The 21,545-nt window shown below is 55.7% G+C and overlaps 6 protein-coding genes across 6 annotated transcripts in view; 1 reads left to right on the forward strand and 5 right to left on the reverse strand.

Annotated features, from left to right (window-relative positions):
* GUITHDRAFT_104055 (hypothetical protein) overlaps positions 1-4,047 on the reverse strand; it is a gene marked incomplete at both ends in the record, with an annotated part of 4,663 nt that extends 616 nt beyond the window's left edge. Inside the window, 5 exons of the mRNA XM_005837164.1 lie at positions 139-293; positions 505-556; positions 598-2,974; positions 3,030-3,166; positions 3,244-4,047. Of these exons, the coding sequence (XP_005837221.1) occupies positions 139-293; positions 505-556; positions 598-2,974; positions 3,030-3,166; positions 3,244-4,047 (3,525 nt within the window). The remainder of the gene's footprint in view (positions 1-138; positions 294-504; positions 557-597; positions 2,975-3,029; positions 3,167-3,243) is intronic.
* A 933-nt stretch (positions 4,048-4,980) lies between these two features.
* GUITHDRAFT_135406 (hypothetical protein) lies at positions 4,981-6,657 on the reverse strand (the record flags this gene model as incomplete). The annotated part of the gene is made up of 1 exon (XM_005837165.1): positions 4,981-6,657. The coding sequence occupies one exon, from the start codon at positions 6,655-6,657 to the stop codon at positions 4,981-4,983; it is 1,677 nt and encodes a 558-aa protein (XP_005837222.1).
* Positions 6,658-7,119: 462 nt separating this feature from the next.
* On the reverse strand, positions 7,120-8,876 carry GUITHDRAFT_104057 (hypothetical protein; the record flags this gene model as incomplete). The annotated part of the gene is made up of 3 exons (XM_005837166.1): positions 7,120-7,173; positions 7,220-7,454; positions 7,498-8,876. The coding sequence occupies 3 exons, from the start codon at positions 8,874-8,876 to the stop codon at positions 7,120-7,122; spliced, it is 1,668 nt and encodes a 555-aa protein (XP_005837223.1).
* A 1,152-nt stretch (positions 8,877-10,028) lies between these two features.
* On the reverse strand, positions 10,029-11,269 carry GUITHDRAFT_161904 (hypothetical protein). Its single transcript, XM_005837167.1, has 6 exons — positions 11,026-11,269; positions 10,932-10,971; positions 10,789-10,885; positions 10,421-10,744; positions 10,305-10,367; positions 10,029-10,249 (listed from the first exon to the last, which is right to left on the reverse strand). The coding sequence occupies exons 1-6, from the start codon at positions 11,153-11,155 to the stop codon at positions 10,184-10,186; spliced, it is 720 nt and encodes a 239-aa protein (XP_005837224.1). The 5' UTR covers positions 11,156-11,269; the 3' UTR covers positions 10,029-10,183.
* A 6,880-nt stretch (positions 11,270-18,149) lies between these two features.
* On the forward strand, positions 18,150-18,299 carry GUITHDRAFT_50560 (hypothetical protein; the record flags this gene model as incomplete). The annotated part of the gene is made up of 1 exon (XM_005837168.1): positions 18,150-18,299. A coding segment is annotated over one exon (150 nt), but the record flags the coding sequence as incomplete, so codon positions are not given.
* A 1,096-nt stretch (positions 18,300-19,395) lies between these two features.
* On the reverse strand, positions 19,396-19,993 carry GUITHDRAFT_55268 (hypothetical protein; the record flags this gene model as incomplete). Its single annotated transcript, XM_005837169.1, has 2 exons — positions 19,396-19,618; positions 19,752-19,993. Coding segments are annotated over 2 exons (465 nt in total), but the record flags the coding sequence as incomplete, so codon positions are not given.
* Between the last annotated feature and the right edge of the window lie 1,552 nt (positions 19,994-21,545).

Raw genomic sequence — 21,545 nt, forward strand, 5'->3', positions numbered from 1 at the left:
GCTCGTCTCCTCAGGATCCCCATCTCCTCCTCCTCCTCCTCCTCCTCCTCCTCCTCCTCCTCCTCCTCCTCCTCCTCCTCCTTCCCCTCCCCCTCCCCCTCCTTACCCGTATTTCTGGTCCCAGATCCTCCCAGCGACCTTGAGGACGGTGTTGAGCGTCTCTGCCGCTGCCTCGAGCGCTTCAAGTGCGGCAGACGCGTTGGCTCCCTGCTGCAGTGCCGCCACGATGGACTGCTTCCCGCAGAACTCTCTGACCCAGAGGTAGGTGAAGAAGGCGCTGCGGTCTGCATGAGCTGAACAAAACAGAACGGAGATAACAGGAGGAAAAGAAGAAGGTAGAGGAGGAGGACAAGCAGGAGGAGGACGAGCAGGACGAGGACGAGGAGGACGAGGAGGACGAGGAGGAGGAAATGAAACTTCAGGATGTTGTGAGAGTCGACAACCTATTGACGTACTGTACGCCATCCACATTGATTGTCTGTAGCTCAGCACTTTTACCCACACCGATCGTGTCCTCCGCTAGCTGCTTGGCCGCGGCTAGCGACAGTTCCTCGTTCTACAAGTGCTCAGCTCATCTCCCTCCCTCCCTCTCCTCACCTGCATCAAAGCAGCGAACATGTTCACGCATGCACGCGTCTCGCCATTTCCCTTGTTCAGTCGCTCCGACGGTTCAGCTCGGCATCGCATGTGCGGCACTCCCACGTGCTCATCCCCCAGCAGCTGCCCGAGGAACTTGAGGAAGGACAACCCCTCCTCAGAAGCCCCGGCCACCCGACCCAGACATGCCGACCATGCGAAGCCCTGGAAGCCTCCGCCGAAGGTGAACATCTTAGGCAGCTGCTGAATGCGCTCGACGAACTTCTCGGCGAGCTTCGCCTGGATCAGCTCCTTCATCGTCTTCTTCTCCTCCTCGCTCTTGCCCGCCATCAGCTGCGTCAGGCTCTGCACGGTATCGTAGTAGATGGGTGAGGAACCAAGGGCGGAAGGGTCTCCACGCAGAACAGCCGAGAAGAATTTCGCTTTGTTGTCAATCTGCGACTTGTCGGACCCAATGTTGTTGAAACCAGCCCCATCTGAGATCTTCTTGAACATGTCGTGCTGCTCCTTGCTCAAGCTGTCCCACGTCCTCGAGAGCAGCGTGTCGATATACTGCTCCCCCTCCTCCTCTTCCTGCTTGCTCGACTGGATTACGTAGGATTTCAAGGTTGCTATCTTCTTTTCTTCCTCCTCCTCTGATGCAAGAGCGTCGAGCATGGGGATCAGCGTGCTGGCCTCCGGAAGGGTCTTGCATATTTCGAGGACAGCTGCGCTTCCCTTGAGCGCGATCGCGATCTTCCTGGCCTGCTTGGGGTAGGAGGAGACGAGCGGGACGGAAGTGACCTGCAGGAAGGTGCTCATGTGCTGCAGCATGTACTTGATCCTCTCCCTGTCCTCGTCGTGCGCTACAGGACCAGAGCAGAGGCGAGCAGCACTGGCGAGCCATGTGTACATCCTCTCCTCCGCTGACCGCTTGGGGCCGTTGGGGTCAAACTGCTGGAACGTCCCGTGAGTCCACTTGGCGTCCATGCCGGAGAGAGCGACGAGGAGGCGAGCGAACATCTCCGTGACTCCCGTCCCTCCCTCCGGGTACATCACGTGCGGGATCAGCTTCGCTCCTCGCTTGTGCGTCGCCTCCTTGGATCCGAAAAGCTTCCGCTCCACCTGCACGGCCCCGTCGGCGCCGGGGGAGTCGGAAAGGATGCGGATCCATTCCTCATCCAGCAGGCAGATTGACGCGATGTTCCCCACCTTGAGCGGTTTATCCTTTACCAGGAAGATGTTCGTCGCCGCTGCGTCCACGTCCTCCTTCAGCCTCGCGCTGTACTCGGGGATGGGAAGCGGAAACCTGTTGCAGTCTCGTCTACCGGAGATGGGGAGGCCAAGGGGACAGCGGAGGCTGTTAGGCTCGTTCTTGTTCTTGTAGGGCTGGCGGGAAGGGGCAAAGAAGGGGAGCAGAGCAGCGCAGCGAGAGATACAGAGCTTGACGAGGATGGGAAGGACGTTGGGGAGGATAGAAATGATCTCGAGGGTCAGGCTGACGGCTGCTTCCTTGGAGTCTGAGCGGGTCAGGACGAGGGCAATCAGCAACGCTCGCAGCTTTGTGCTGCCACCAGAGTCCATCTGGCTATCTCGTTCCTTGGCAAACTGTCGGAGCTTCTCCGCTCGATCCTGCAGGCTCAAGCTGCTCTTGAGGTGCTGCGGCCCTGACTCCTCCCACACCTCTGCGCTGAGTTCAGAGATCCCCTTGCAAACATCGCCCAGCTGAGCCCGAGCTCTCACGAGATCCGCGATGTCATGAGTGGCGATCAGGCCGATCCAAGAAGGCGCGAGAGCCTTGCGGGCCTCGGAGATCCTGATGAGCTCTTTCTGTTTCTCGTTGATGCTGGACTCCAGCTCAAGTATATCGCTCTTCAGAGATTTTGATTTGCTCTGGAGCCTCGTCACATCCGCCAGCCGCTCCTCGACTTCTCCCTTGCTGCCTTCCGCATGCCCGTAGAGCAAGTACGTCCAGGCAGACGAGAGAGGCTTGAGCTTCTCCTCCATCGAGCCCGAGGTCTTGTTGAGAGCCTGGACCAACTCCTCGAGGGTGCTCTTGCTCTCCGATTGAGACGTATCCTTTAGCACTCCCCGTATCCGCTGTACCTCCTGCTCCATGCCCTTCACTGCTTCCTCTCCTGCAGCATGATGGCGCTTGAGCTGCGCCGCGATCTTCTGCTCCCTTCTCTTCTGCCAGTCGCTCTTGGCTTCACGTCCCAGACCAGTCAAGCCTTGCAGAGCCTGGAGAGCCTCCTCCTTCCTCTGCGAGGAACTCGACGAGTAGTCAGGAGTGTTGGGTTCTCGGAAGACGTTGTCCTCCTCCCAGTCGTCGCTGTCGGACCGTCGGACCGATCCCAAGTCTTGTGAAGACCGAGGAGTGGATTCGGTGGACCTACACCTGAGCATCCAAGTCACGTCAGGGAGGTCACGAGCAAGACAGCGGCACGGCTCACCCATCGAGAACTTCTCGCGCATCCTCCGACCGTCCGACGATCTGATCGTCGATGAGGGAAGAGATGTCGCGGTCGATCACCAGCCTCAAGCTCGACTGGTTCAGCTGAACCACAGGCGACGGACGGTCAAAGCGCTGCTGAGCCATCGAATCAGCTCGAAGGAAAAGCAGCAAAATGAGCAACAAGGAGAGGGGGTGGGGGGGCGGGTACTCACCGACGGCGAGCTCTTAAACTGGTTGAGGAGACGGGGAGTCAAGCTTCGACTTGTCCCGACATTGAGACGCGAGGGGGAGGCGTATGAGTCCTTGATCTGCAACCAGTGAGAGTCTTTCTGCTTGACTTCAGCTGGGTCCTTGAACATGTACGAGAAAGCTCTCGAGCCGAAGGGAAACATCTGTACGTGGTCCAGCGAGCCGTGTCTGCTGGAGACATGCCCGGCTTTGTGCAGCACGGGGTCTGAAAGGATGTTGGGAGACTTCTCTTTCACTACTGGAGTCTTTGACGCTGACCCTACAGGGTTGACTGCTTCTGCCGTCTTGGTTTGTGCTCCGAGTTTCCCATCCGTTGCTATCTTGGAGGTGGGCGAGGGCTTGCTCTCTGACTGATTCTCAGCTGTCTGAGAGCTGCCGCCTTTGATCGGAGAGATGCCTTGTGAGAGTGACATCGAGCCAGGCTTGCTTGCCCCTCCCGCTTCAAACATGTTTGTTCCCAGCCCTGTCGCGCCTGTCGGCTTCTGGGCTGACGACGATGCAGAAGCAGGTTGTGGCTGAGCAGCAGGTTGGGAGGGGCCAGCAGACTGACTCCAGCTCTTGAACTGCTCCACCAGGTCGTTTCTGCCGGCAAGAAGCGTCGAGACCATCAGATTCGCCGCTGCAACATCTATCTGCTTGTTCTTCATGCTCCTCACCGTCTTCACAAACTCAGGATATCTCGGGCCCAGTGCCGCCTTCACTGCTTCCTTCAACGCATCCGGCAGATTTCCTCCGGCGCTCTCAGCGGGCGCTGTGGAGGACGTCATTCTAGGTGCGGAGGATCAGAACTGAAGGACGAGGCTCCTGCCGGGCTAGCGATTCTCCTCTTTGAATGAAACGGGATCCGTTCCAAACAACATGGCGAAATCCCCTGTTAACATAGATAAGAAAACTGCTCCGACAACTCCTCAGATTCATCCTGAACTGTTACTCTCAGAGACATTCGGTGACTCTGTACTTTCATTCTATACCTCTCATATGTTTTACCCCCATGTCCTTGTGCTTCACGTCTGATATCATCTCTATGGTCTCAATCATCGTCTCCATCATAATCTACACAACTTGATCATCTTTCTCCGTCTCCCACAATGTTTTCGTCAACATCCTCATGATGAATTTTTCATCATCATTTTAATATCCGTCATCTCCATCTCCATCGTCTCTTTAGTCGCCGCCCTATCCACTCAATCATCGACCCATCATATCATTTTGATCTCCATCATCTCCATCATCTCCATCCCAATCATCATTATATGCCTCCATTTGTGATTTTTCAATCTCATGTCTCCTGCTGATAAATCTTTATCTGTCTCTTCACCTTCATCTCCACTAACTACATTCCCCATGATCCGCGTGCCATGAATCATGGTTTGAGCTTTTCCAACTAGAAGGGGTCAGAGAATGGGTGGCTGAAGGGGTGGTATCAATGTGGGTCCGAGGAGGGATGAGGGTTACTCACGCCGGGCGGCGGCCCGTCACAGTGATGGCAGCGCGGCCCGGCCCTGGCGGTCACCCGTCAAGTTCAGTGCCCGGCTGGGCCGCGAGTCACGACGGGCTGGACCGCGAGTGCGCCGGATCACGACGGGCCTGGCTCCGACTCGGGGTGGCCATAGGCCCGGAGTCACTGAGTCACGTACTCAAAGTTTACTAACGGTTAAAGCTCAGTACGAGGACCATCATCACTTCACTGAATCAGTGACTCAGACTGCTGGCAGCTTCAAGTTACTCGCCCAGGCTGCCGACGAGTCAGCAGCCGCTGGCGCGTCCTTGTCTTCCTCGCCGGCATGAGCAGTTTCAGCTGAGAGCTGCTGAGGGTCCGAGGCGGTAGCAAACCAGAGCTGGAGGGAGTAGAGGGAGGGAGGAGGAGCCTTGAGAGCCTGCTCCTTCTCCTGCTCCACCACCTGCAGCATGATCCGTTTGAAGACTGTCTCGTTCACGTAGGGCTTGTCTTCGCTGTCGTCCGACGCCGGGGGCTCGGAGGGCGGCTGAAGTTGAGAATGAAGGTTGCGCTTCCTTCGAAGGACGCGAGCAAGGCGATCGTCAAGAGCAGCGATCTGCTCGTCGAGAATGGAGAGCGAGGGGCTCATTATCTCCATCGCGCCCGTTCGCTTGTAAAGATCCGTCGCCAGCTCCATCGCTCTCTTGCATTCATCACGCTGACTTGTGAGAGTCTCTTCCGCGTCCTCTTGCTCGTCCTGACATGCTCTGCTCAGGCCCAGCTGGCTTTCAACGATGTCCAGGTACTTGTCAGCCGGGCACATGTCCAGCAGGAGCGAGCAGGAGTGCTTGAGGCTTGTGACTTTGGAGGAGATGTTGGGGTTGACGTTGACCTTGTTGCTCATGGACTCAGCAAAGAGGATAAGCTGCATGATACCGTCGAGCTTCACTTTGCGATCTACTCTTTGTTTCTGATTGTGCACTGGTGCGTAGCAGGAGGCGAGCTGATGCTTGAGTTCGTTAGTCATCATGCTCACCTCGAACTCCACGTCTTCTCTCTGCATCGCCAAGTCTCGCTGCGCTTTCTGCTGCTGCTCGACGGTGGCAGCGAGCTCACTCTGCCTGCTCGCATACGAGTCGCACACTCGCTGGCTCAGAGCCTCGTGCGCCTCCTTGTCACGTGACACGCTCTCCTCCAGCTCCTTCGCCAGCTGGTTCAGGTGCTGCAGCCTCGCCTGCAGGTCGCGCAGTCGGTCTGTGGTCGTCGTTCTCAGCTGCTTCAGGCCCTGCGAGGTGCCCGATACCTGCGCGTGGTGCTTCATCTCCCTCTCCTCCGCGCGCGTCTTGAGCAGCTCAGCCTGCAGCGGTTGGATGCGCCTGCGCGCGTCCTTGAGCCGAAGCTCGTCCTTGAGCAGCCTCACTCGTGACCGCAAGCAGCGATCCAGCTCCTCCACCTCACTCGTTGACACCGTCACGTCATCCGTAACCTTGACCGAGACGTCGGTGCCCATCTCCCAGTACTGCTGGAGGCCCTTGACAACCTGCTGGGAGAGGCGGGAGGAGATGCCGAGCATGCGCGCAAGGTTGTTGTTGCCGACGATGCTCATGAGCCGGCTCCCGTCGATGCTGTTGACAATCACTCGCCTCAAAACCTGTACGTCCTCGAAGGTATCCACTCCGCCATAGATGCTGCGAGCAGAGAACTCGTGCTTGCCCTTGTAGTGCACGTCCTGCAAGTTGAGGAAGTCGGCGAGGAAAGAGAAAACGTCGAACATACTCCATTGCTTGAGAGGGCTGTACATGTAGAACTGCGAGTACATTCTTCGAAAAGCCCTCCGTTCGTTGTCATGGATCAAACTCTTGTAGTGCGAGAGATGCTGGGGTAGAAATCTCGTTTTCTTCTTGCTCTTGGCGGGCGAGTTTTCCTTCACCCCTGCCATATCGCAGACGCAGGTCTACATGTCAGGTCTTGTGCGGTACTTGCTCGTCTTCTTCCCCCCTCCCTCGTCGCTCAACGGTCTAGCATGGCTTCATGTGCGGTACTTGCTCGTCTTCTTCCCCCCTCCCTCGTCGCTCAACGGTCTAGCATGGCTTCATCCTTCCGGCCCTACCCGTTGGTTTTATTCGAGTGACCTGCTCCAAGGACTGAAAGCTAGGCGATGGAGAGGTAACAGCAGTTGTACCTACTGCCATCTCGAACATCTACCTCATCTCTCATACACCATCTACCTCATCTCTTATCGAACATCTACCTCTTATTGGGTGTCTTTTGTTTGTTGTACAGTAGAATTGTCTGTCTTGTTGCTTGTTTCTCAGTACTGTTTTAAACATATGTTTTCTCAGATGCTTCTTTCCTCAAACATGAGTTTTTCAACAAAAGCATGATTTGCCATCCTCTCATCTCATCGCTTTGTCTGTTCGATGATCGCCTTCTCCTCTATCTCAGCAACGATCTCCTGCAACCGCACGTGTCAAGCCGCATCGCTTCACGTCTTCGCTCACCTTCAGCATCTGCATGTACAGCTCCACTCCAACCTCGTTCGCTTCTCCGCTCTGCTCTGCCCCCAGCAGGGATCCAGCTCCTCGGATCTCGAGGTCTCGTTGCGCGAGCTCGTAGCCCGAGCCCAGGCTCGTGTAGCGCGTGATGGCGGCGAGGCGCTGCTGGGACTCAGAAGAGAGCTCGGAGTCGGGGGGGAACGTGAAGTAGGCGTGCGCTTGTGTCGAGCCTCGTCCCACCCTGGCAGCAGGTCAGCAGGAGAGGAGAGGAGCATGCACGTTACCTCCCGCGCAGCTGGTAGAGGGAACTCAGGCCGAAGTAGTGGCTGTTGAAGACGAAGATGGTGTTGGCAGTGTGAATGTCCAGCCCGGACTCGATGATGGGCGTGCACACGAGCACGTCTGCTCCTCCCTCGCTGAACTTGATCAGCCGCTCCTCCAAGTCCTTCAGCTCTCCATGCGCCACCAGCACTCGAGCTGCTGGCGCCAGCCGGTAGAGGGTCGCGACGACTTGATCGATGTCAGCGATGCGAGGAACGACGCAGAAGGTCTGACCCGCGCGATCCAACTCCAGCTGAAGGGCCTTGAGGAGGAGGCGCTCGGAGAACTTGGCGACGTGAGTCTCGACCTCCTTCTTGGAGCGCGGAGGAGTCCGCATGACCGTCATGTCCCGCAGCCCGCTCATGGCCATGTGCAGCGTACGGGGGATGGGGGTGGCAGAAAGGGTGAGGACGTCGATGCCAACACTGAGAGTCTTGAGCTTCTCCTTCTGATTTACCCCGAAGCGTTGCTCCTCGTCGATCACCACCAGCCCGAGGCTGCGGAAGGAGATCTTAGAGGAGAGGACCGCGTGCGTCCCCACCAGGATGTCCACCTCCCCGTCAGCAACCTGCTGCAGTAGCTCTCTCCTCGTCTTGGCTGGGACGAAGCGATTGAGCAGAGCAGGTCGCAGGCCAAAGCTTTTGAATCGACTTTGAACAGTCCGAAAGTGTTGGATCGCGAGGACGGTGGTCGGAGCGAGGAGAATCGCCTGACGCTGCTGAGAGACGCAGAGGAACAGGGCGCGCATGGCGACTTCTGTCTTTCCAAAGCCGACGTCTCCGCAGACAAGTCGGTCCATGGGAATATCACGAGAGCATAAGTCTTGCTCGATGTCTCTGAACGCCTTGAGCTGGTCAGCTGTCGGTTCATGAGGAAACAGATCGTCGAAGTCTGTCTTGTGCCCGGGCATCTTGTACGGCTCGCGCTTGTTCTGCTTCCTCACTGCCTGTAGCTTGATCACGTCGTGCGCGAGCTTCTTCAGCGTCCTCTTAGCCTTCGCCTTCCGCTTCGTCCAGACCTCAGGCCGCGAAAGATGGTCGAGCTTGGGCTCCTCCGCGGCATATCCAACGCCGCTGGCGAAGTACTTGGTCACCATGGACTGCTGCGTGAAGCTCTCTTTGAGCACTCCGTCAGCGAACTGCAGCACCATGAAAGGCTTCGGGGCCTCATCCTGCATGGACATATACTCAACCCTGAGGTACTTGGCAATGCCATGCTGAGAGTGAACGACGAGCTCGTTCTGCTTGAAGAGACTCGTCGGGTCTGCTGTCGTCGTCTCTGCTTCCTTCACCTGGCTCTCCGGCTTGATCTTTCCGCTCATCGTTCCGCCTGGATTCTTCATCGCAGGACCTGAATTCACGTTGAATTTCACAGCAGGTGGAGAAGAGGGAGGAGGAGGCTTGGACGGTGAGGGAGGAGGAGAAACGCGAGAGGCAGGTGGAGCAGGAGAGGGACGAGAGGCAGGTGGAGCAGGAGAGAGACGAGAGGCAGTAGGAGAAGGAGAAGTGCGAGAGGCAGGAGAAGTAGTAGAACGTGAAGGCTGGGAGGAGAAGAAGTCAGGCTTCGGAACTCTGAGCCCGTTGACTATCCTGTCTGTCCGGGGAGCACGAGAGGTGGGAGAGAGGGTTCGGAGGTCAGGCCTTATGCCCCTCCTTGATTCCGGAGGGAAGAAGTACGTCCCTCCTTCCTTCTGCACATCTTCCATCCTGTTGTACTTAGGCGAGAAAAAGTTGGTAGCGCTCGATTCAGGCCCCTCCCGCGTCTCGTTGCGAGGCGGTCTGAGAGCTCTTCTGTCGAAGTTCATTCGCCCCAGCGGGTTCTCATCGACTCGGCCATCACCGTCTGCTGGGTACTGAGCCATGATCGTTGTCGCACAGCGCTGGCAGCGTTTGAACGCAACTCGATATGTCATGCAAGAGCGTGAGAGCACGCCCGTGAGAGAGGGAGGAGGCCCCATGAAGGAATTGCAGCCATGGGGAAGGTCGAGAGTCAAGATGATGCAGAGGAGGTAGAGGGTCGATCTGCTTGAAGAGGAAGCAGACATTATGCCCGAACTAATCTTGTCTCCAATGAGACTCCACAGCACTGAACTCACGGAAGGCAAATAACATGGAGGAAAGGATCAAGGAAGGGAGCAGCAACTGAAGATGTTGTCTTAGTGCTGCTATCGCCGATGACATGCATGTCCACCGTCTGTCAGATGCTCCTCCTCCACTCTTCCCCCGACTCTGCCCCTCTCCTCAATCCTCGATGCCCATGGACCGGCCCCCGGATCACTACTACCCTCACCTCGGAATGAATTTTACCACCCTACCAGACAAATGTACAAGTAATTATTGGACTTGTGAGGGGTATGCAACCTACCCCCTACCCCTGTGGACCTTAATGCAGTTTGGGCTTGCAATGTATTCCAACATACGAGGAGAGTAGAAGGAAACATGCACACGACTATCTCACTCGACAGATAAGCGAGGAGAGGTATAGATATCTGACTCAGACTATCGAATGAATTCATTGCAACAAGATTCAGAATTATGACTAACTTAATTCAGAATTATGACTAACTTAACCGTTAAGAGCGTGGCATGGAAATCGATCTAGCTTTGTCGACAAGGATAACAAAATCAAGACAGTGACAGTCACTGTCAGTTACATCCATTTGTAGTTCGTGGAAAAACGATGCTGTACGATTCCCTTAATCGTTTCATTGAGACCCTGGAAGGAAGAGACATACGATCAGCATGCGACGGATCAGTCATTCGAGAATCACCTCTTGGATGCTATCTTGAAAAGAAGAAAGACATTTCAGCAAATCGAACTCAATCGCCGGCGTCTGAAAAATGCATCAGCCAACTCGGGGCTGACGATGAACCTCTGCTTCCCCACCTGCCGAAATCTTCGTAATGCAAGCGTTCGGTTCGCAGGGCCTGCATGAGTTCGCATGCCTCTCCGGAGCAGAGACGTGAAATCAACCAAGTCCATCTCCTTGTCGCTCGGCTTCGCGATCCCTTTGAGGTGAATCCCGTTCTGATTTAAGCAGTCGACCGCTCCCTTCTCCGTGACGACACCGTTGCAGCGGTTGATGGCATCATAGAGCAAAGAAGCTTCGTGTAGAAAATCTTCATCCTGATTTCGAGGAGGCCTACCTTCAAAAATCTTCTCGCTTATCACGGACTCATGCCCAGTGGTAATGGGATCCTTTTTCATTCCCTGCAACTTTTCAACATTTACGACATTGCATCTTGAGACATCACCCGTTTCTCTATCAGAGAGCTCCAGTCGTGAGGCTCCCTCGAACGCAAAATCCTCGATCTGAGTGATTGTGGGTCTTCGAGCTGTGATTCTTCCAGACTGCATGAGCACATCAGATATCGGTCTGGAAAATCAAACTGATTACAGTCGAGGTGTGTCGAAGACCATCTTTTTCTTCTTGATGCCTAGTCAAACCACATGTGAGTTGTTATGGAACCGGCTGCAGTCAAGTACAGCACCGGTAGAGGTTTTACTTGACCAACCGCTTGATGACGACAGCAAAGAATTGGAACAATCCCCCACTTCTTGGGGTTGTACGACAGCTGTGACCATGGTTTGATGCTCTATTTCATGCAAATTCTGCTGCATCCAGAACGGAAAACCCTGTTTCTCACGAATTGTGAAGACTTTCTTGCTTGAAAGCTCAAATGTTACTTCATCGCTTATTGAACTGTGCAAAGATCACTGTTTGAACCTTTAACGTGACTCCTAATTTTCAGGTATTTAACAAGAAGAAGCACTAGAAACTTTGATTGGGGAGAAGGAGGAGAGTGAGAAGGAGGAGGAGAGGAAGGGCGGAGGAGGACAAGCAGGCGAAGGAGGGTAAACAACGAGGACAAGAATGTATTGTTGTTCAGTCCGACAACAAGCAGGAGCGATTAGGGGGAACAGCTGGTTTCGAGGGGGTGGGGGTGGACATGATGGGGGTGAGATAGCGGAAAATTTAATTGCCAGGCTGTGAGTGGGGGGTAGGGGTGGGGGAGGGGTGCACCCAAGTCGATACTCGGAAGTCAAAATTCTACAGACCAGGGGTGTTTTAACAGAAAAATACAGGGGTAGCCTGACTCATTGTGTCTCCGTAGTAAAAAAGTGAACTGAAATTCCGTGGGGCAGGTAAGGGGGTACCCGTCGGGGGTACATCATCGTCACCGGTGGTCTAGTTCACTGGTAGGGTATAGGGGTGCATATGAAGATGTGATGGGGGTGGGGGTGGGGGTTGAAATATTGGGGTCAGGAGCGTGAGTGCCGAATCTGCCTTTTCGAAGTTTACTACTTGATAGGATGGAGGGGGTGGGGTGATAAATGAAGGGGGTGGGAAAGATTGCTCCTGCCTGGGATAGAGGAAGTTGTAGAAGATGATGAATGGGAGGTAGGGGTCCAATGTACATGGGTGGTTGCGAGCAGGGGGTAGGGTACTTGGGGGAAGGGGTTAACCGCACGGTTCAGAGCCGTTTCAGATGAGCGGGCCCGGCGCTGTTCGCCGGAACTGTCGGGGAGACTCACAGGCAACTCCGTGCCATAGTCGCTACAGCTAGTGGGGCATCCTGCTACTTTGAACTGAAGTGTCGAAGGCAGGGTAGGGGTCCAAAACCTATGCATGAGACCGGTATTTTACCAAGGTATCAGACGGGTGGTCATGGTCAGATGCGGGTAGATGGAGGGTGGTTTTGAGGGTTGTCCATGTTGATAGCTTTCAGCAAACTCATGCATATCTTTGCCGGCGAAAGCAGAAGGAGCGACGATGAGAGCCAAGAAGCGAGAGAGAGGAGACAGACCGTGGGGAGCGAGATGATAAATTGAAGTGAGTGGAGACTAACAGACCTTCAAGGCTTCTCTCATACAGAATCTTAACTTCTCTAGGAAGAGAACAGATACACTAAACCTCTTAACTTCTAGGAAGATCACACGAGTATTATTAACTTCTAGGAAGGTCACACGAGTATTATTAACTTCTAGGAAGATCACACGAGTATTATTGATTTCTGGGAAGATCACACGAGTATTCTTAACTTCTGGGAAGATCACGGGAATTATTAACTTCTCTAGGGAGAAGACTGGAACATCGACAAGTAAGCTTGCTTGTTCTACCCTTGAACAACACATGCTGGCATTAAGTGAGGCTTGATTCAATAATTTGAAATCATCTGTTCGAGCACCAAAGGAAGCAAGAAAATCAAATGTTTTGCATGATGATGAGGCGAATCTTTTGTTTCTCCTTGTGCCTTCTGGCACTTTCTTCGGCACATATTCTGCCCATCGCGTTAGAAAGTCTGGAGGAGGTCTCAACTTTACTTGCGGTGCCACATGCAGTGCAAGTAGAAGCTGCAGACAGTCATGCTCAAGAGCTCAGGAGCAGCTCAACTTTTGACGTGTCTTTGGGTACAATATCTTTTCAGATCTCAACTCCCCAGGTGTTCTTGTACACTCCTTCAGGTAGATCAGGCCTCGTTGATGCGTTCACTTGACATCTCCCTCGCTCATTAGGTTCCGCATTTGCAGCGAATATTGATGCAGCTGCTGATCGCCTTGCCTTGGGCTCCAAGTACGATGGTCTTGCATCTGCCCGGGCAGACGCGGGGCCAGATTTCTACAAGGAAGATCCGAAGATGTGGTCAGTGTCGGACAGCAGCAGCATGCCCTTTCAGACCAAGACGAGCGAGGTAAGTGCTGGTGTGTTGCAGTGTCGCACAAGATCACTTCTCCCCCAGGTGCTCACCTGCTTTGGCATCAATTACATCTATTGCAGCATTCACAACTCGAGCAACTTGTGGACCCAGTTGCCCAAGTTACAAATTTCGAAAGATGTGAACTGCGGGAACAGTGATCTGTTATGCAATGGTAATCTTTTCTCGACCTGGAGCTCAGCTATGGCCTACTTGGATTCGACGACAGGGGGTCTGCTTGTCGTCAAGGTTGTTCTCGTTGCCTGCTGATGCGCCATGACCCTTTCTCAAGGTGCTCGAGCTCTTCCGCGGGTCCCATTGGCTCTGCTGGTCAGGATGTGCAGCAAATGCGACGGCGAGTTCGCCCTCCATCGCCTCTGCTGGAAGATGCGGCCCGCAGTTTGGAGATGCTGTTTGCGACTGCAGGGGATCCCCTGCCTCATCAATCGTGTGGTGCTGCGAGTCGTCGGGTTGGTGCGGAGACACGTCACAACATCGAGCATGCTCCAGCGGAAGGTTCGATAGAAATTTCAGCTGTGCTCCGCCGACGATAGGTTCGAAAGGAATCATCATCGACACAACAGCTGCCCCAAAGTCTCTTGTTCTCAACGAAAGCTTCGTTATGATAGGCTATCCTGGCTACAATAATGGTACCGGCAAGGTTGATGTCTGGCAAGCCATCGGAACGCCGAGCGGAAATGGGACAGGCTCCGAGGGATTGTTCGGAATGTACAACAGATGGCTACTGGTCTCAAGCTTGAAGGATGACAAATCTTCTGCATTTGGCTCATACATTGCCATTCGTGCTAACCTTGTTGCAATCAGCGCACCTAGCTACTCACAAGCAAGTTCATCTGTTCACATTTACAGCAATCTTGCCTCATCGGGCATTGAGAGAGTTTGCACAATTCAAAGCCCGACTCCCAACGCTCAGTTTGGATTGGCAATCGCGATACAGCAGCACGAGTCTCAAAGTCACAAGTACATTGTCTTCGTCGGCTCTCCCAGCGAGAACAGAGTTTATGCGGTCAACGTGAATCTTGCTCCTACAACACTCATAGATCAGTCGTGTGAGGCTGCAAGCTTGTTGAGGATCTTCAAATCTCAGGACACATCGTATGCATGGAACTTCGGCTACTCTGTCGGCGCAACTGGTCGGTTTGTCTTCGTGGGAACTCCCAGCTACACCAACGCTCAGAGTGGCTACTTCTACAGCGGTTTGTTGATGGTCTTCACCTGCTGCTTCCCCGGGGAGTATTACGACTCGGTTAGCTCGTCCTGCTTTATATGCGGGGAGGGGACCTGGTCTGCTGGAGGCCAGCAGTCAGCTTGCACCTCCTGCATCCCGCAACATGCGAGGCAGATCTCAGGTTGCAACTACACCTGCTTGTCCGGTTTCTTCGGCAGGGATTGTCAGGTGCGCCCGGTTGAGGACTGAAGGAGTCAAGCTGACGCAATTTAGGTGTGCTCAGTAGCGATGCAAGGAACATACAAGCCGTTGTACTCACACTGGGTAGACGGGCTTTCGACTTGTGAGTGGGCATGTGACCAGTCTTTCTTTCCCTCCAACGGTTCGTGCGTCACGTGCGGCAACATCACTGATCTCAACGGAGTATACGATGCGGTGGGCTGCTCGTGGACATGCAAGAAAGGTTTCTTCAACTTCTCCAACTCCACCTCCCCGATCTGTCGAAGCTGCTCGGAATACAAGGCGCGAGTCGGCGAGGCTGCTCCTCCTCATGCCCAGTGGGTCGATGGAATCTCGACTTGTACCTTCGGGCCTCTGCTCGGATACAAGTGTAATGGAAGTAACTGCACCCCGTGCGAGCAGCCGCTCGTCCATGCTCACTGGCTGTGGAAGCCAGGGCTGCAGTCCGAGCAGTGCGACCGCGAGTGCGACCGAGGCTTCTTTGCAAGGCTCGACGGAGCGTCGCTATCGTGTCTGACTTGCTCTCAGCTGCAGCAGGTGAGGCAGAGGTGTGAGGAGGTGCGTAGTGATGATGATGCAGGCCAAAGCTCCGAGCGAGCAGATCTCTTTGCCAGCTAGAGCCGCATGGAACGACAACACGACTACTTGTGATGCGAACTCGTGGCAATGCCTGCCGGGGAACCTCTTGAGCGCAACTGACAAGTTCTGCTGCCCTGTCAACATCTCAAACTCAAAGGCGAACGCGAACAGCCGGCCGTGCGGGGTATTCCCTCCTGACTCTTTTGCTTACAGTACTGATGGCTAACAGGTGGAGTGCTTGCTGGGCTTCTGGTGGGATCTGAATTCTGCCTCCTGCCTCCCCTGCTCGCCACTCCCTCTTCACACGGAGTGGGCAGGACCTAACTGTCTCTTCCGAGCTCTCCCGGGATACACTTGTGGAGCCGAAGGCTGCCAAGCTTGTAGCGTTGCGCTGCCTCCTCATGCCGAGTTTGTTCAGGCGGCTCGAGATTGTGAGTTCCGCTGCGACCAGACTTACTTCGGGCATCCCGACTATCAGGGGGTCTGTGTGAAATGCTCCGTCCTCCTCACTCAGGTCGTTCCGCCCAGTCAGAGGGTCGAGCTGCCTCGTCACGCGGTGTGGCTTGACAACGTGACCTCGTGCTCCTTGGACAGCTGGGAGTGCGACGAGGGGTATACAGAGGACAAGACGTTTCGGCTCTGCTGCCCGCTGAACATTCCCAATGCTCGAGCAGGAGTTCCAGGAGCTCCTTGCAGCGTTGAGTGTCTTCCTGGGTTCTCCTGGAATGCCTCGAGGCTGTCGTGTCAATCATGTCCTGCTCTGCCCGACAAGGCTGATCGCTTCATTGCGGGCTGCGACTTTGTCTGCAAGGCTGGATCGTTCTTGACGCAGGACAAGCTCTGTGTGGACTGCAGGACGCTGCAGGTGAGGTGCAGGTGGTGGCAGTTTCGCTCTTGACCTGGTTGACACAGGAGTCTGCGGGCACGGCTCTGCCTCCGCACGCTTTCTGGCCTCTCAACGTGAACCTGAGCGAGTGCACGAGGCTCTCGTGGGAGTGCGACGATTTGAACTTCTTCAAGTCTCTCGCTGCTGACCCCCCGGGTTGTTGCCCGAGGAACCTGACGGAGGGTGCTGAACCCTCCGACAGCGTCAGGACTTGCAACTATCAGTGTCAAGTCGGATGGCGATGGGACTCTGCCGCCAAGTTGTGCGTGCGATGTCCGAGCCAGGTAACTCCCCCGTCGTCAGATCCCTCCATCTTCTTCTGGAACTTCACCGCCTGCCTCTGGGAGTGTGAGCAAGACTGGTACCCCTACCCTCCCGCCTCCGCCTCGCCAGACAGATGCGTTGACTGCGCAGAGCTGGCGACGCTGGAGAGTTGGCAGAAACCCGCGAACTCAGAGTGGGCGCTGCCAGCCCATGAGACGAGCTGCCGCTACCTGGACTGGACGTGCAAGGACGGGTTCTTCCTCCAGCTGCAGTTCAGCCTCTGCTGCTCGCAGTCAGACTTCTTCGCGCCCTTCAACCTACAGGCCAACTTCGAGTGGCTGCCTAACAGCTGCTCGTGGCAGTGCCTTCCAGGCTACTTCCCCACCACCCCCCGACGCGACTGGAACAACCCAGCGGCAGGAGGGAACTGCCTGACATGCTCTGAGTACCTCAACAAGTTCCAGGTGCCGCTGCTGGGGTCAGACGTTAACAAAGTGTCAGCCAACAACCCGAGCTCATGCACGGCAGTTGTGACGGTGAAGTTTATGGTTAGCAAAATCACAGTGAGCGACTTCTCGTTGGCTAGAGAGTCCAGCCTCCTCTCCCTCATCGCCTCAGTCGTTGGCGTTTCCTCGCAGCTCGTCAAGCTTTCCGCGATCAGCAGCAGCATCGCCACCCGCCAGGTCGCCGCTGTCAAGCAGCTTCTCTCCATTACTGTCAACGTCGTCCAGCTGGACCCTCAGCTCGTCAGCAGCGTCATCAGCTCCCTGCAAGGCATCAAGTCGGACACGAACTTTCAAAGCTTCTCCTCCTCCTTCGGGAGCGACTGGCAACTCAAGACCGTTGAGGCGACCGGAGGAGATTCTGCGTGGAGCTGCAGGGTCAACTACGTCAAGAACGCGGAGACAGGCAGCTGCTGCCAGGCCTCCTCCTTCTGGCCTCCTGCCTCTGACCCTTCGACGTACGTCTGGGTTGGAAGCTGTCAGTGGCAGTGTCGAGGAGGCTACATCCAGGAGAAGCTCACGGGCAGGTGCATCTCGTGCGACCTCTACCAGAGCAGACTCGGCAACTCGAAGCCTCTCAACTCTCACTGGACCTCCTCGCAGTCTCAGCCCTGCGGCAACTGGGAATGCGACACCGGATACGTCCCTTCCTCCTCGGGCTCCGAGTGCCTCCTCCTCTCCTCCCTCCGCATCAAGTGCTCCGCCCTCAATCGATGCGTTTCCTGCTCGCAGATCGCAGACTGCGTGTGGTGCAACGAGAGCTGCGTTCCTGGCACGACCACGTTGCAGTACAAGGGATGCCCGTACGACAACAGTGGTACCGCGCAGCCCTGTAGCTGCGACATCACCTGCCCTAAGGACTGCGCGCATGACTCCTGCTCCTCCTGCATCGACGACAGCTACTGCGGCTGGTGCTCCACGAGCAGCAAGTGCATGATCGGCAACGACAAGCGTCCGCAGTACGAGCTCTGCTCTTACGACTGGATCAGAAGAAACAGCCAGCTGCCCGTCGAGCACACAGATGTGGCTCATAGCCATGATCTGTGCAACCTGTTCCACCGCCGTCGTGGGATCGTTTGGCGGCTACGCCGTCCTGCGACTGAAGTTGGCAATCAGGCGGAGAGAAAGGCAGGACGCGGAGTACGTGCGACGACGAGAGCAGCTGCTGGAGATGACTCGCACCACCATGCACAACTTCCCGACCTTCAAGTTCCATGCCAACAACCGGGTGAGACCCAGGGACAAAGAGGACGAGGATGAAAAACCGACGTGCTCCATCTGCCTGGGAGAGTTCGCAGAGGGCGAGGAGCTCAAGTCTCTTCCGTGCGTCCACGTCTTTCACTGTGCCTGCATCGACCAGTGGCTTCGACTCTCCTCCGAGTGTCCTCTCTGCAAGAGATCTGTGCTCGCCAACGCTGACCAATCGGCTGATGCCCAGCCCTTCGTCGCCGCGCAGGCCCAGGCCTTCGAGATCGACCCGACCGCGGCTGGCGCTCCTCCTCGCCGCTCTCTCCGACGTTCGGCAGCTCAGGCTGACACCAGCAGCCCTCAGCTGCAGGATGGCTGGCTGATGAGCCTGCAGGAGAGCGTGAGAGCCATGAGTCAAACTCGTTCTCGTTCCTACCAGCCCGACGGTCCAGAAGCCCAGCAGCTGAACCTCAACGTCCCCTCAGCTGCCTCAGAGCTGGACACATACCAGCCCTCCGTCGCTTCTGCAGCGGCTTCACGGCGACTGCAAGTCCCGAATCTTAGAATCCCGGCTGTCGTCCGGTCCCTCCAGCAAGACGAGCAGGCTGAAGGTGAGCGGGACGAAGAGAGAGAGGAGGAAACCTCAGCTCCTAGCATCGTCTCACCTCACAGCGAAGCAACGACTTCCTCGTCTGGCAGCTCTCCTAGGATCGACTTGGTTGTCTGACAGCCTCTTGTACCACTACCCGACTTCCTCGTCTGGCAGCTCTCCTAGGATCGACTTGGTTGTCTGACAGCCTCTTGTACCACTACCCGACTTCCTCGTCTGGCAGCTCTCCTAGGATCGACTTGGTTGTCTGACAGCCTCTTGTACCACTACCCGACTTCCTCGTCTGGCAGCTCTCCTAGGATCGACTTGGTTGTCTGACAGCCTCTTGTACCACTACCCGACTTCCTCGTCTGGCAGCTCTCCTAGGATCGACTTGGTTGTCTGACAGCCTCTTGTACCACTACCCGACTTCCTCGTCTGGCAGCTCTCCTGGGATCGACTTGGTTGTCTGACAGCCTCTTGTACCACTACCCGACTTCCTCGTCTGGCGGCTCTCCTAGGATCGACTTGGTTGTCTGACAGCCTCTTGTACCACTACCTCCTAACCGCTGGTGGCCGAGCTCCTCTCCCCTCCCGCGAGCCCCTATGAGTAAAGCCCTTACACTCGATGCCCGCATGCGACAAGCTGCTCCTGCACCTCCCTCGAGATCTGATTCCCCGTCATGTCCGCCCTCAGCCCTCCAGTGCTCCCGTTGACCATGCGCAGAGCGCCCTCGTCCCCGATGTTGTTCTGCGACAGGACGAGAGCCCTCAACCTGTGGGGGAGGATGAGCGCATCGCACAGCGCTCGCGCCCCGTCGTCCCGGATGTCGTTGCTCCTCAGGGTCAAGGTCGACAGGCTAGGACAAGCTCTCATGAGCTTGGACATGCACCGCATCCCCTGCGCCTCCAGCTGGTTGACGTTGAGTCGCAGCTCCTCTACTCCGCTCCTCTGCGCAGGGTCAGATGCAGGCAGCCGGCGGGAGCAGGGAAGCACATACCGTCAAGCTCCTGCAGAAGCGCTCCAGCCCTCTGCTTTGCATGGAGTTGTAGCTCAGATCCAGGTACTTGAGGTAGCGCAACGAGCTCAACACTGCCCCAAGCTCTCCTGCTCCTCGCGCGCCCAGCATGTTTCCTTGCAGCTCCAGTCGCTCGAGGTGACGGCAGGAAGCAAGCTGGTTGCAGAACTCCTTGGTGTGAGAGTCTCCGATGGAGTTGAAGCTCAGGTTCAACACCCTCAGGCTCGAGCATCGTCCCACCACCCTGGTAAGACTCTGCAGGCCCGCGCTGCCGATGTTGTTCTCGGCCAGGAGCAGCGACACGATCTCGATCTGGGGCATGCTGCTCAGCGAGTCGACGACTGCGACATTCCCTGCTGGCCAAGAGAAGTCCGCGAGAGGTTTACCTGCGCTAGAGAGCTGTACTGTTGCAGGATCAGCCCCACCTGCTTCACTTGCGCTGTGCCCAGCTTGGCTTGACTGACAGACAAGGACGCAAGCGACTTCCATCCTGTCCTGTGTAGCTCCACAAGCGCTCCAAGCACGCTCTCCACGTTTGCGACGGAGCACTTCACGTCCACCGACCCTTTGAACTGCTTCAAGCAGCCTGCCACCCAGAGGCTCGGCACAGTCTCAGCTCGCGCTCTCCCCTGCAGCACCACTCGAGGAGCGAACCTCAGCGCCATCCTAAGCTGCCGACATGCTGCCATGCCCAACAGTATCCTCTTGGCGGGCCATATGCGGAACAGCAGCTCAGGCTTGAGTGCAGACAGGTTCACCTGCGACGCCTCTTGAGCACCGCCCGCCACACATGCGGGAGGAAGAGGGCACGTACCTGGAGGGATGGAGGCTTGTGGTCTCCGACCTGGCCCCTGCCTTGTCGGGTCTTGGCGATGATTTGCTCGAGGGCGGGCAAGCACTCCACGAGCTCATCCTGTGTCTTGAGGGTCAGCGCGTACACGAGGGACTGGGCGTCACAATCGAGCAGCGACTGGTATGTCTGCTTGTTGCTCTCGTTGTCGCTGATGTGATCAGATATGGAAGGAGTTCGATCACTCGTAGTTCGCATGAAGGCACTGAAGGTCCGCAGGATGGCTGTTTGCTTTGTCGGGACGGAACTCGCATCTCTCTGCTCAGTTTGATGTGGAGGGATCATGTGGGACATCGACTTGTTGAAGAAACTTTGCAGCAGAGCTTGAGGCCTGACCTTGTCAGATCTGTCGAGGCGACGAACGTGTTCGCGCTTGTTCGGTTCTTCATCAAGGAGTCCCAAAAGCTTTAGCGAGACTTGTTGAGAAACGCTAGACCTCCGCCGTTGAGGAACTTGTCGAACTGCGACAAGAAAGGTAAACCAGCAGGAGCCCTGCTCCCTCCCCTCCTACGCACATCACACCACATGGAACACGTCGTGAATGCATGATTACCAGTTGAAGTCTGATCCATCCCCTGTCCTCCCACATCATCTCCCCTTTCTCGTTGAATTCTCTTTCCTCTTTTACTCTCATCTCATCTACCCTCATCCCATCCTATCATCTCTATGACCCTGCTCTGCTCTGCTCATCGCTATTTTCTCATCTCATCTACTGTCATCTACTCTACTCTCATCTCATCTACTCTTCTCTACTCTTCTCTACTCTTCTCTACTCTCATCTCATCTCAGCTATTGTTCTCTCATCTCATCTCATCTACTCTCATCTCATCTCCTCTACTCTACTCTACTCTCATCTCATCTACTCTCATCTCACTTCATCTACTCTCATCTCATCTCATCTACTCTTCTCTACTCTTCTGTCACTTACTCTCATCTCATCTTATCTCATCTACTCTCATCTCGTCGCATTCCATCTCATCTACTCTTCTCTACTCTTCTCTACTCTCA

This window comes from Guillardia theta, assembly GCF_000315625.1.
Source record: "Guillardia theta CCMP2712 unplaced genomic scaffold GUITHscaffold_15, whole genome shotgun sequence".
Lineage (NCBI taxonomy): Eukaryota > Cryptophyceae > Pyrenomonadales > Geminigeraceae > Guillardia > Guillardia theta.